The 14672-nt window shown below is 49.3% G+C and overlaps 1 protein-coding gene across 10 annotated transcripts in view; it reads right to left on the bottom strand.

Moving 5' to 3' along the window:
* Positions 1–14672, bottom strand: part of ARHGEF2 (Rho/Rac guanine nucleotide exchange factor 2) — a 160555-nt gene that overhangs the window by 28064 nt on the left and 117819 nt on the right. For 9 of the 10 annotated variants that reach the window (XM_075607841.1, XM_075607843.1, XM_075607842.1 and 6 more), the window contains 5 exons: positions 5067–5134; positions 4539–4602; positions 4080–4212; positions 2976–3085; positions 399–545 (listed from right to left, as the gene is read on the bottom strand). In XM_075607841.1, coding sequence (XP_075463956.1) covers positions 399–545; positions 2976–3085; positions 4080–4212; positions 4539–4602; positions 5067–5134 — 522 coding nt within the window. The remainder of the gene's footprint in view (positions 1–398; positions 546–2975; positions 3086–4079; positions 4213–4538; positions 4603–5066; positions 5135–14672) is intronic. The other variant, XM_075607845.1, reaches the window with a different exon arrangement.

The raw sequence follows: 14672 nt of genomic DNA, 5'->3' as shown, positions 1-14672 counted from the left end.
TAGAAGTGGCTATATCGCTAGGAGGGGATATATCGCTAGGAGTGGCTATATCGCTAGGAGGGGATATATCGCTAGCAGTGGCTATATCGCTAGGAGTGGCTATATCGCTAGGAGGGGATATATCGCTAGGAGTGGCTATATCGCTAGGAGGGGATATATCGCTAGGAGTGGCTATATCGCTAGGAGTGGCTATATCGCTAGGAGGGGATATATCGCTAGGAGTGGCTATATCGCTAGGAGTGGCTATATCGCTAGGAGTGGCTATATCGCTAGGAGTGGCTATATCGCTAGGAGTGGATATATCGCTAGGAGTTGACATTGGGACGGGTCTCCCCGGTGTAGCCGGGAGACTTGCGGAGGTTTCCGCGGTTGGTTGTGCCGCTGCAGGGACCTCTCACCGTATATCACGTCCTGCCGTTTCATCACATCTTTCCGGTGTTGCTGCAAGTAGTTGTTATCCACGGCCAGGCTCCACGAATCCGCCTCAAACTCCTTCTCATCCGTGGCAAAGTCGCTCATCAGCTGGTTGTAGATCACTTCAGCCCCTGGGACACGATAATGACACGGGACAGGATAGTGACACGGGACAGGATAGTGACACGGGACAGGATAATCACACGGGACAGGATAATGACACAGGACAGGAGAGTGACACGGGACAGGATAGTGACACGGGACAGGATAGTGACACAGGACAGGATAGTGACACAGGACAGGATAGTGACACGGGACAGGATAGTGACACGGGACAGGATAGTGACACGGGACAGGATAATGACACAGGACAGGATAATGACACAGGACAGGATAGTGACACAGGACAGGATAGTGACACAGGACAGGATAGTGACACAGGACAGGATAGTGACACGGGACAGGATAATGATACGGGACAGGATAATGACACAGGACAGGATAGTGACACAGGACAGGATAGTGACACAGGACAGGATAATGACACGGGACAGGATAATGACACAGGACAGGATAGTGACACAGGACAGGATAGTGACACGGGACAGGATAATGACACGGGACAGGATAGTGACACGGGACAGGATAGTGACATGGGACAGGATAATGACACGGGACAGGAGAGTGACACGGGACAGGATAGTGACACGGACAGGATAGTGACACGGGACAGGATAGTGACACAGGACAGGATAGTGACACAGGACAGGATAATGACACAGGACAGGATAGTGACACGGGACAGGATAATGACACAGGACAGGATAGTGACACAGGACAGGATAGTGACACGGGACAGGATAGTGACACGGGACAGGATAATGACACAGGACAGGATAATGACACAGGACAGGATAGTGACACAGGACAGGATAGTGACACAGGACAGGATAGTGACACAGGACAGGATAGTGACACGGGACAGGATAATGATACGGGACAGGATAATGACACAGGACAGGATAGTGACACAGGACAGGATAGTGACACAGGACAGGATAATGACACGGGACAGGATAATGACACAGGACAGGATAGTGACACAGGACAGGATAGTGACACGGGACAGGATAATGACACGGGACAGGATAGTGACACGGGACAGGATAGTGACACGGGACAGGATAATGACACAGGACAGGATAGTGACACGGGACAGGATAATGACACGGGACAGGATAATGACACAGGACAGGATAGTGACACAGGACAGGATAGTGACACAGGACAGGATAGTGACACAGGACAGGATAGTGACACGGGACAGGATAATGATACGGGACAGGATAATGACACGGGACAGGATAGTGACACGGGACAGGATAATGATACGGGACAGGATAATGACACGGGACAGGATAGTGACACGGGACAGGATAGTGACACGGGACAGGATAGTGACACGGGACAGGATAATGACACAGGACAGGATAGTGACACGGGACAGGATAGTGACACGGGACAGGATAATGACACAGGACAGGATAGTGACACGGGACAGAATAGTGACACGGGACAGAATAGTGACACGGGACAGGATAATGACACGGGACAGGATAGTGACACGGGACAGGATAATGACACAGGACAGGATAGTGACACAGGACAGGATAGTGACACGGGACAGAATAGTGACACGGGACAGGATAATGACACGGGACAGGATAGTGACACGGGACAGGATAATGACACAGGACAGGATAGTGACACAGGACAGGATAGTGACACGGATCCCATGTTACAGCCGAACGCAAATACCCAGCAACTATAACCCCTGTGTCCTCCAAACAATATGCACTAGTGCACGCGATGGCCCTGCGCGTGTGCGTCCGGCATGACGTGGGGTGGGGCCTACCAATGCAAGATTGCCTAGGTATGGCCTACCAATATCTTAAAAGGGCCCTGGCTGAGAGTGTATAGAGATACTCTGCATCATTATACAGTGCTGCATACTCATTATTAAAGGGCTGGAAGTGCATAGAGATACCCCCTTATCATTATACAGTGCTGCATACTCATTATTAAAGGGCTGGAAGTGTATTGAGATACTCTGCATCATTATACAGTGCTGGATACTCATTATTAGGGGGGCTGGAAGTGTATTTCGGATACTCTGCATCATTATACAGTGCTGGATACTCATTATTAGGGGGCTGGAAGTGTATTTCGGATACTCTTCATCATTATACAGTGCTGCATACTCGCTATCCGTCTGGAGACTATATACTGATAATAACAGGGAGAGACCCCGCATCCATCTCCAGTATAATGTGTTCATTATCAGGGACTGAACGTATATAGAAATACTCACTACCACTATATGCTGCAGCATGCCCCATTTATATTGGGTTGGGAAATATTCCCCTCTGTCCCTAATCAGCAATGCAAATCTTGTGTATTAGGATATTTATATACTATTCTTTTCTGATAAAGCCACTTCCCCCACACGCCCGAGGACCTTCCAGCTTCTCCCTACACGTCCACGCCGGCCCCTCTCATACCTTCATCATTCAGAGACTCCACGGACAGCGTCCTGTTCCTCATGTTCAGCGAGTCTGTGGACTGGGACAGGATCCTACGGATTCCCAGGGGGCTCTCATCGTTCAGGTTTCTGCAGGAGATCACAGCATCAGGCAATCATTAGATTGCAAGCTCTGCAGGGCAGGAACCCCCCCCTAATGCCTTCTGCTTCATGCCTTTGTGTAACTTTTAGATTATCTCCCTGTCTTGCTAATTCTGCCACCAACCCTAGATATCTCCTAGTTAGTTATACTTTGGAATAGACCAATGTGAGAGGTCTTCATACATAAAAGGCTACTGGCCGGGGCTTTCTAAACCTCGCGGCTCTTCCTCCCGGGTACACCAACTAATTCCATCTGCGCAAAACTCCTGCGTTAGTCCATTAGAAGGCATCACAACCTGCAACATAAACGCAAGTCTTTACGGCTACGAGAACGTGTAATTGGCGTGTGGAACCTGAAGCTCGGCTGGAAACGCAACATCGACGAAAGTGGCCGAACATACGTGTTCCTGACGGAAAGATTCCCAAACCGCAGTGATCCTGGTCCATGTCTGTATTGTGGCAGCTTCCCCCCCCCCACTAAATAAATAGCTGCCTCCCCAGCGACCCTCCTGTTTGGGAGACCGGGCCTGTTGCAGTCGAGCTTCACTGGACGTTTAATAGGAAATCTGTTTAATGATTCTTTATTATTGGGCTTGATACAGATACAAACCTTGACTTGTCTCACAGCTACGGAAGTGGAAATCAAGTCGTCTTCATTTCAGGTAGACCAGGGACGGCCAACTTCAGTCCTCAAGGGCCACCCAACAGGTCAGGCTCTCAGGATATCCCTGCTTCAGCACAGGTGGCTCTGTCTTTGACTTTGACTGATTGAGCCACCTGTGGTGAAGCAAGAACAGATTGAGCCACCTGTGCTGAAGCAGGGATATCCTGAAAACCTGACCTGTTGGTGGCCCTTGAGGACTGGAGTTGGCCCCTCCTGGGCTAGGCCATGCTGGAGCTGCCCCCTGAGTTACGACCCCATATAAGAAGCCGTAGGTACATCACCGTAGGCAGATCAGTATAAATGGTTCAGCACACTCACCCTGCGATGTTGGTAGTGGAGACGCTTTTGGACAGGGATAGGGAGGGGCGCCCCCTGCGGGAGCCCAGCAGTGAGTGACGCAGGCTATCTGAAGGGTAGATGGCAGAGTTGGGTCGTTCTCGTAATGTAGTGGCTGCAAGAGGACAGATTGAGAGCACACTCCCATTACTAGGGTCAAATATCTAAACCAAAGCGTTACACTCATTCCACGAACACCTTCCAAGACAAAACGCCATTGCAAGCACATGCTGGCTGTAATTCCACCCACTTCCTTCGGGTGTCAGTAGAGCCCCAGATAAGCAGCACATGTTCACTTGGATTATACAGACTAGTCCTTATGTGTTAGAAAACTGCGGGGGCGGTGGCATCTAACCCCTTCACTGCCAGTGGGACCAGCCACACACCTGGCAGTCAGAGCAAAACTTCCCACTTCAACGGTCAGTCCCTATTGCCACTTACTTTTACTGCGCAGGGATACGTTCTGCAGGGCGGAGTTATTCTTGAGCAGCGCTGCTTTCTGCTGCTGTGAGGAGAGAGGAAAGTGGGTGAGACCCCGACAAACAACTCCTTTCTGACTCCCAGAAATCCCGGCTGCGACGCGCCATCCCGGAGTCTTAAACGCGCGAGCCGCGCTATGTCGGCTATTAAAGTCAATGGCGGGTATCGCCGATACGCCCGTGATATGCCGGGGGGCTCAACTCCAGTCCTCAAGGGCCACCAACAGGTCAGGTTTTCAGGATATCCCTGCTTCCGCATGGGTAGGTCAATCAGAGTCTCAGTCGAAGATTGAGCCACTGATTGAGCCACTGATTGAGCCACCTGTGCTGACGCAGGGATATCTTGAAAACCTGACCTGTTGGTGGACTGGAGTTGAGAACCCCTGTGCTAAGCGATGCGTCAGTCCCCCTGGTAGTGTAGGGTTTAATCTCAATGATGTCTGTGTGCGTTTCAGTGCAAAACATTACGCGGAAAGCACTCGTCACTCACCTTCTGTTTGACCTTGGTACAGTTGGGCAGCGCGTCCTTGCAGCGGTTGTGTATACTAACACTGCATGCTGCGGAGTAAAGAGAGAGATGCTATTAGTTATTACACTGCTACCTCTGCATGTTACTTGGGCTTTTTTTTTTTTAAAGCTGCAGACCAAGCAATATCCTATATGTGTTTTCTAATAAATCAGTTCTGTATTGGGAGAAAATACTTGTAGCATTTAAATAAACAAAACAAAAAACTCTGAATGACATTTTTAATGTATTATAATGTAACAAGCATTTTTTGTTTCTATAGCAACCCTTTACAAATTCCCCTTCCTCTTCTGAAACAGGCTCTGGCACACCCTCTTTTTGAGCCCTGCCCTCTCTCTAGCAGTGCACCAATTGTATCTAGTTACTGCCTGGTCACATGATCTTCCCCACAGAACTTTGCATCTTTGGTCCTCTTCTGCTGCACTGACAGCCATTTAGTGAACCCCTGACCCGAATCTTCGCCGATCGATCACAGGAGAATGGATCGATCGGCAACATAGCTAATTACTTATTGTGTGGATTGTATTGATGCACATATTAAAATATTTTTAAAAAAACGGCATCTTGGATTGCTGCTTTAATTGGGTGCAATGATGCCTTTTTTAAACGTTATATATTATACACAGCTCCTCCTCTTGCTTCATGCTCGTGGAACGCACGCACCCTCTCAAATCGCTGATTATACTCCCTTTGGTACGTATACTTCTGCTCTCTGCTATGCGCTCAGATCCCAGCACTGCACCCTTGCACATTACTGCTCAGTATTCGGTTGCAGGCCTCTGACAAAGCAGATATGCAGGGGTGGGCAACTCCAGTCCTCAAGGAACACCAACAGGTCAGGTTTTCAGGATATCCCTGCTTCAGCACAGGTGGCTCAAAGACTGAGCCACTGATCGAGCCACCTGTGCTGAAGCAGGGATATCCTGAAAACCTGACCTGTTGGTGTTCCTTGAGGACTGGAGTTGCCCACCCCAGAGTTAAATTTAAGTTGGTTAGTAGGAGAAAAAGACTAATGAATCAATGCAAGACCAAAAAAAAATAAAAATCAGCTAACAAGGGCATTCAGTCCTGTGCTAATTTCATATTGTTCCGAGTGAATCGCGGCACGCAGGGTCCTTTGTGATCCGCGCGCCGTCTGGCTTAGATTAGAGCCCGTCACGTCCAGCTGTAGGGTAAATAGCTGCGCTGGTTCCCACACTGCAGTCCTGCAGTGTGCAGCCTCCCAGCTGTGCAAAACACCACAATTATTTGGGATTTTTTGTTTTTGAGGTGAGGGGAACGGGGAACAACTTTGTAAATTTATTTCACCTGGAAAAATGGAGATATTTGGACATTTGTATAAAAGGCAGAAGGGGAGTTAATGTGGCACCTTAATTCTGCAAAATATGTATATAAAAAAACCATGCAGCAATGAATGGGATATTTTTACACGGCTCACGGTTTGTTTTGCCCCAGAATTCCCCCACTTTAGCCTGGATGCGAGGACGCCATCATTTCTTTTAAACAGATGGGGACGCTGTAAAGTCAGTGTAATATATTTCTGCCTATTTTATGGGAAATTGGGGTCGGCCTGGGCTCCGACCCTTTTAAGACCCACAAAACCCCTTCAAAATGTCTTTAGGTGTTAACAGAACCGCAGGCGACTTATTTTCTGCACCGAGAAAACTAGGCAGGGTGAACCGTTCTTAAACTGGCATACTACCATGCTATGTGCCAGGGGCGGCCTACTCTAGTCCTCAAGGGCCACCAACAGGTCAGGTCGAAGAGTGAGCCACTGATTATGCCACCTGTGCTGAAGCTGGGACTAATTGAGCCACCTTTGCGGAAGCTGGGACTAATTGAGCAACCTGTGCTGAAGCTGGGACTGGTTTAGCCACCTGTTGCTGAAGCTATGACTGGTTTAGCCACCTGTGCTGAAGCTATGACTGGTTTAGCCACCTGTGCTGAAACTATGACTGGTTTAGCCACCTGTGCTGAAGCTATGGCTGGTTGAGCCACCTGTGCTGAAGCTGGAACTGATTTGGATATCTCTGCTTCAGCACAGGTGGCTCAGAGAACCTGCCCTGTTGGCAGCCCTTGAGGACTGGAGTTGGCCGTCCCTGCTGCATACAATGTATTTAACGTTACATTATAATATGGTGTTTCGGGGAGTCCTTGTGGGACACACACCATAAACCATTGTTACCATTCCAGTTCCAAATAAGTCTTCTTTCCTGGCAAATTGTGCCGACCGGATTCCCGAACCTTCCTCCAGGGCCTCACATCGAACCTTTTATTTGTTGAGGTAGATAAGGAGAAGATCCCTCCGCGTACCACATCCGTGTACCGGCGTTTTAATTTTATTTCTATGGCCATTATTTCTGGTAACCAAGGCGGCCATTTATAAAAAGTGCAGTCGCATAAAATACTGCGGGGTGTGGAGGGGTTAAGTGCCTTCCTGTCTTGTTCTTGGAGAATAATCTTATTTGATATAGATATAGAAGTAGGGACCGGATACTCCTCCCTCACATGTGCGTGTAACAGCTGCAGGCGGCACACACACTGTATCAAGCTGCACAATCACTAGTTATCCTCTTACACACGTACAGAGAGCCCCGTACCTAAAACCTTCAAGGGAACCCTTATATCGGGGAGCATCCAGTCTCGTTGGATAGGGGGGAGTTAGGGCTTCTGCTAGAAGGGGCAATCCCAGCAATATCCTAAATGTGTGCGTTTTTAATAAATCTGTTCTGCACTATTAGATAATACTTACTGCATTTTTTTTATTCAACTCTTAATGCCATTTAATGAGGTTTAATACACTGAGCATCCTTTGATTCCTATAGCAGGCTTTAGCCCACCTCCCCAGCAGTGCAAGATTTGTGTAACACTTTCCTGTTTGTGATCATTTGTTACCAATGTTCCCAGCAGTTTGAGCTGCAAACTGTAACAATAGATAATGTTACCTTTAGTAATATAAGAATACACTGTAGCTGCTGAGTTACACTGACTGACGAATTGATTTGAAACTGAAAGGCAGCCATTTAGTGAACCCTGGGAAGCAGGATCTTTGTTGATCGATCACGGCAGAACGAATTGGCAGCTTAAGTACTGTAATTAGTTTTCAAAAAAGGTAATCAAAGGATGTATATATTAAAACAAAACAAAGCAATTTTTTTGTTCAAATGTCGCTTGGATTAACCCTTTAATTGAGGAAGAAATGCAGCAGCGGACCCAAAGTTGCAGTGATCAGGGCTCAGTTACAGACATGGCCACCTCCACAACAGTGAGATTTGGGGAATCAGGCGGTTTCATATAAAAGTGCTGATTTGTGGCCGTGAAACTCTGTTAAAGTCGATGGATCGTTAATGCTTAAAATCCGATTTCCCAGTTAATTAGAGGCTGGGGTAAGAACGGTGTTTAACAGCCGGAACGTTTCCCAGATACAGAGGGGCGCTGAGCCTCTATACCCAATGGTTTCACGCAAGAATGAGCTGTGTTGTACACAGAAGGCTCCAGCGGTGCCTGTGGTCAGAGGACCTGGCTCCGGCCGCGTGTTTATTCACACCGGGTTCTCCGAAGGACCGCTGGCGGGCGGAGGGTCTGCGGGGGGGTGGGCGGTGAGTCTGCGGGGGGGCGGGCAGAGGGTCTGCGGGGGGGGCGGGTGGAGGGTCTGCGGGGGGGCCGGGCGGAGGGTCTGCGGGGGGCAGGCGGAGGGTCTGCGGGGGGTGGGCGGTGGGTCTGCGGGGGGGCGGGCGGTGGGTCTGCGGGGGGGCGGGCGGAGGGTCTGCGGGGGGTGGGCGGTGGGTCTGCGGGGGGGCGGGCGGAGGGTGTGCGGGGGGGGCGGGTGGAGGGTCTGCGGGGGGTGGGCGGTGGGTCTGCGGGGGGGCGGGCGGAGGGTCTGCCGGGGGTGGGCGGTGGGTCTGCGGGGGGGGGGGGGCGGTGGGTCTGCGGGGGGGCGGGCGGTGGGTCTGCGGGGGGTGGGGGGCGATTTACACTGCATCTCCAGCGAGATAAATGAGAGAGATGTTGGCCCAGGGAGGAGGCCACGGATCCTCACAACAAGGTCATTGTCTGCTGCCTGGCACGGGGTGAGAGCCAAACTCAGGCCACGGAATCACAAGTTCTCTGCAAATCAGCTGAGCAGAAGTGTGCTGCACTAACCCCTTCCCTGCCAAAGGGGCCTGCAATGCATTACAGTGACTAGGTTAAACCGGCAGCTACGGTATCCGACAGGAGCCCTTTCGTAGGTGTAATAGCCTCTCCGAACCTCCCCGCTCCCCCTGCACGCGAACACACCTTCCCCAAGACACCTGCCAGATTTGCAAATCTGTTACAGATTATGGACTCGCTCGTTGGCTCGAAAAAAGGTGTCCCAACCTACAACCAGGACTAACGCAGGTCAGCAGGGGCCAACGCCCGTTCTCAAGGGCCACCAAGGTCAGGTTTTCAGGATATCCTTGCTTCAGCACAGGTGGCGTAATGTGCTGAAGCTGGGACTGATTGAGCCACCTGTGCTGAATCAGGGATTGAGCCACCTGTGCAGAAGCAGGGACTGATTGAGCCACCTGTGCTGAATCAGGGATTGATTGAGCCACCTGTGCTGAAGCAGGGATATCCTGCGAACCTAACCTGTTGGTGGCCCTTGAGGACTGGCATTGGCCGCCCCTGTACTAAGCTTCGCTACAATACAGGTTGACTTTTTATACAAAGTAGCGTCGCGTTTTCCATCCGCTCCCAAACATATTCAGAATTGGCGCGCTTGGGCAAGGGAGCTGCGTTAACCCTTTGTTAGCAGCGACGAGGCCCCTCTGGCATCAAAGTCACTCCACTTAATCCGAATCTCATTGAGCGCGTTTGATGTCACGGCCTAGAGTAACCAGACCAAGCAAAAGACAGGCAGAGCGTCTGATCCGGGAGCGAGAGGCTCTGCGTTCAGTAACCTGAACACCCATCTAACCAGGAGGCGGAGGAAAGCCCCACTGCGAGGAGGGTGGCTGGGTGTCACTTCCCCCCGCCTCCCGCACACAAGCACCCTGCTTCTAATTACAGCACCCCGGGTTACAGGCACACTCTGCTATACCTCACTATACCCCCACTACCCTCCTCGTGCAACCACCGGCGTAAAACAGGGCTGGCAAAACGTCACTCGGGGGGTGTTCCTATGGAAAGGGGTTACACTGCAGGACTGAGGTGTGTGTGTGAGAGGGGCCAGCATTATATGACGTGTTACAGGGGAAAACATGTGTAACCCCCCCCCCATAAAATCAAACACAGTGGATTGTACGGATGATACATATTTTTCTTAAGTAGCGTGTGGAGCCAGTGCAGCGCTTTACAGCTTTTAGGCACCAGTCCCTCGCCCACAGAGCTTACAATCTGTTACTTTTTTAGTGCTCGAGACTTGTCCAGTGTTACAAAGAATAGTCACTGGGATTGAGCCAATAGTGCTGTCACTAAAATACTCTCCTGAGTATTTCTAGACTCTTCCAGTTACTTAGAAATGAAACCCCAGAAATGCTCATGAGATTAGGAACACAGTCATTGTCCCCTCGCACTGCTGCAAAGATTAGGACCACAACAGATATCCGTTTTATTCATCTTCTGAATACGTGTCTTTCTATTCTGAGCGGGTTTGAGTCGTACCACATCAGCTAGGAGGCAGATCCACGCGTCCACTACCCTTTCAGTAAAACAGGCGTTGCACCGAGACGCAGCTGCTACATTTTTTTTGCGTTGCTTTCCAACTCTGCTGAGGGAACGTTTTATGTCAGGAAATTAGCCTTCCATTTTGCCAAATCCCGTCTCACAGCGAGAGTAACAGGGTCTGCGCGCTATTTATAGCCTCAGCATTACGCGCATCTAGCGATTGTAGTGAATGGCGCAAATTAGCATAGTAACCATTTCAGTGCTGGAGGGAGCTGCGGTGCCAGAGAGCCACAGCCCCCCAATCAAGTGACCACTTCTCTGAAACGGACACGTGACCGCTTCATCGCTGATAACGGAAGGGGAGGCGTCACCCCCCTCCAGTCCGCCATCAGTACAGATTGCGTTGGAGCGCAGGGCGCGATGTCCCCGAAGAAAACGACCATAAATATTATAATGTTATTTGTCTAATAGCGGTCCCAATTATGCTGTATTATTGATTTATTTCAGTTTCCTAACCGGACACAAAACTCCCCAGTGCAGCAAAATGACTTTATATAACTTTCTGATCTCCGCCATCGTATTCTGCACACGACACTAATACGGCGCGAATATCAGTTACGTATCAAACACCGACAGCCTCTCCACACACCTCCCCCACCGACCCCCCTCAGAAAACGGGGTCCTCGCACTCTCCGAGCGCATTACTGTGTTACATAGAGCTGCCGGTGATTAGAGTTTATATTTCAAATGTTTACTGTTTGATGTGATCGATCGCATAAAAACTGGCAGTGCCTATTTTTACGGTTTTAAGTGAGTAAAAAGCTAAGAACCGCCACATTTGAATGATTTTGAGAAAATTGTCAGGACACTGGGCCGAGACGTGTGGTCACCCAAATCAAGAGGCAATTATAAAGTCTCCCGGAGGCAAATCTGGAGCAAAAAAAAACTGCACCAGATTTATGGCTGGGAATAATGCTACTTCTTTCAGTGGCTGTTTTTTGCTCCAATTTTTGTCCCTGTTTTGCAGCCGGGAGATTTCCCCCCTGTTTCCCTCCTTCTCTCCTGTGATAAGTGAGGGACAAGGACAGTAAAAGGAGAAGGAGACCGTCGCAGTCAGACGGAGCAAAGAGTTTTGCAGATGTGAGGGGCAGAAATACTTTCCCTCTGTGGGAAAGACAGGATGAATTTTAGAATGAGATCAATATACAAAGTAACATCGCAGTTCAGGTTTAAAAAAAAAAAAAACCCTACTGCAAAAGTATTTATATTGATCCAGAGGAAGGCGGGTCACACCTTGTATAGCACTGAGTGTATGCAGTGCTGTACATCGAAGTTTCAGGCACAAGACCCTAGCCCAGAGAGCTGACACTCTAATGTATGGTGCCTATACGCAGGGAAATACAGGGACTTATCCCAGATCCGCAGGGTGTCTCGGGCCTCTGGCCAATGTCTTTCTGGCAGAAAAAGGGTTCTGAAAATGTCGCCCCCCCAGTGAAGAGGAAAAGACGCTGTTCCTGTCCGGGGCCTGGTTCCTGTCATTTAATCGGAGGCTTGGCTCGCGCTTCACAAAGAAAAATCCCCAGGAAACAGACGGACAGAGGAGGGATTCTGCAGGAGACGGAGGGCCTTTTTTACTAAGCGGTGCTATTCGACAAGACACATTCCGCCGCCCCCTGCAGACACTTAATGACCCGTCACTTGGCCGGGCTGTAAGGTGGTTTTGTGGGGCTGTAAGGTGGTTTTGTGGGGCTGTAAGGTGGTTTTGTGGGACTGTAAGGTGGTTTTGTGGGGCTGTAAGGTGGTTTTGTGGGGCTGTAAGGTGGTTTTGTGGGACTGTAAGGTGGTTTTGTGGGGCTGTAAGGTGGTTTTGTGGGACTGTAAGGTGGTTTTGTGGGGCTGTAAGGTGGTTTTGTGGGGCTGTAAGGTGGTTTTGTGGGACTGTAAGGTGGTTTTGTGGGGCTGTAAGGTGGTTTTGTGGGGCTGTAAGGTGGTTTTGTGGGACTGGAAGGTGGTTTTGTGGGGCTGTAAGGTGGTTTTGTGGGACTGTAAGGTGGTTTTGTGGGGCTGTAAGGTGGTTTTGTGGGGCTGTAAGGTGGTTTTGTGGGACTGTAAGGTGGTTTTGTGGGGCTGTAAGGTGGTTTTGTGGGACTGTAAGGTGGTTTTGTGGGACTGTAAGGTGGTTTTGTGGGACTGTAAGGTGGTTTTGTGGGACTGTAAGGTGGTTTTGTGGGACTGTAAGGTGGTTTTGTGGGGCTGTAAGGTGGTTTTGTGGGACTGTAAGGTGGTTTTGTGGGGCTGTAAGGTGGTTTTGTGGGGCTGTAAGGTGGTTTTGTGGGACTGTAAGGTGGTTTTGTGGGACTGTAAGGTGGTTTTGTGGGACTGTAAGGTGGTTTTGTGGGACTGTAAGGTGGTTTTGTGGGACTGTAAGGTGGTTTTGTGGGGCTGTAAGGTGGTTTTGTGGGGCTGTAAGGTGGTTTTGTGGGACTGTAAGGTGGTTTTGTGGGACTGTAAGGTGGTTTTGTGGGACTGTAAGGTGGTTTTGTGGGACTGTAAGGTGGTTTTGTGGGACTGTAAGGTGGTTTTGTGGAACAGCGCTGCACAAATGGGCCACAGTCTGTAAGAGTCAAGAAATGCTGCTGGGTCTGAGAACAACCAGAACATCGCACCAACACCAGTATAAGGCATGTAATGTAGGGCCAGCAACTTCATGCATGCAATGCACCACTGGGGTTGTGTTCCCTCAAACAGATCACATGAATTCATAGTCATTGATGGCTTAAAATAATAATAATAATAATAATTATTATATATATATACACACATGTACACACTTTAAATCTGATTAAACCAATTATGAATTTTTCTGTGTTTCCATTAATAATAGGGTCCGGGGCAGTATTGTCTAAGTCAGGGGTGGCCAACTCCAGTCCTCAAGGGCCACCAACAGGTCAGGTTTTCAGTATATCCCTGCTTCAGCACAGGTGGCTCAATGGTGGCTTTAAAATGCGTAGAATTATTGAGATTTTTTTTAAATGCAACAATAAGTAGCAATGCCACATCCCCCCATTGTTGTTCTTATTTCTATATGTTAAGCGCGTGACAATGTAAAATTGTACGTTCTTACCTAAACTGGCAATCGTTTGGTGCTCCTGTTATACATCTGTCACAATCCTGATTGTGTGCCTAGCATACATAATGTCCGCCTTTCAGTTTCAATCAATCCTTCAGCAAGCGGAACTCAGCAGCTACAATGTATCCTATCCAAGGTAACATCTTTTGATACAGTTTGATCTCAAACTGCTGGGAACATTAGCAACAAATTATCCCCAACAGGAAAGTGTTACATAGTAATTGCACTGCTGGGGAAGTGGGTTCAAGTCTGCTACAGTCATCAAAGGATGCTTTAAAACCAATTAAAAATGGCATTAAAGCAGCAATCCATGCTTATTATTTTCCCTGGATAGAAGCAGGGGGTCTCCGGAGTTGAACCCCCCTCATTTCAGCTCCGGGGACCCGCTGCTTTCGGAGATACCTGCGTTGGAGGTGCCGGTAGTCGCTCTGCTCAGGTACCAGGGTTCACATTATGGCGGCGTTTCAACGCTCCCGCACCCTGCGGGCCAATAGGAAGCCGTGATATGGCAGCTCAGCCTGAGCGGCTACCGGCACCTGCTAGAGGGGTATGTTTGGGAGCAGGGGCTAGAGGGGTATGTTTGGGAGCAGGGGGTCCCCGCAGCTGAAATTTACGGGGTTCAGCTCCAGAGACCCCTGCATCAATCCAGGGTAATAATAAATAAATAAATACGGTGCTTGGATCTCCCCTTTAAGAGTTGAATAAACAAACAGTCACTATTATCTAATACTACAGAAGTGATTTACCGTATTTAAATCCTTTAACCGTTTTGCTGCTTTAACCTAAAAAACACACACTCTTAGTACAATTTG

The sequence above is a fragment of the Ascaphus truei genome, chromosome 7, assembly GCF_040206685.1.
Source record: "Ascaphus truei isolate aAscTru1 chromosome 7, aAscTru1.hap1, whole genome shotgun sequence".
In the NCBI taxonomy this organism is placed as follows: domain Eukaryota; kingdom Metazoa; phylum Chordata; class Amphibia; order Anura; family Ascaphidae; genus Ascaphus; species Ascaphus truei.
The sequence above is the reverse complement of the archived record's forward strand: the minus strand, read 5'-3'. Positions and strand labels throughout refer to the sequence as shown.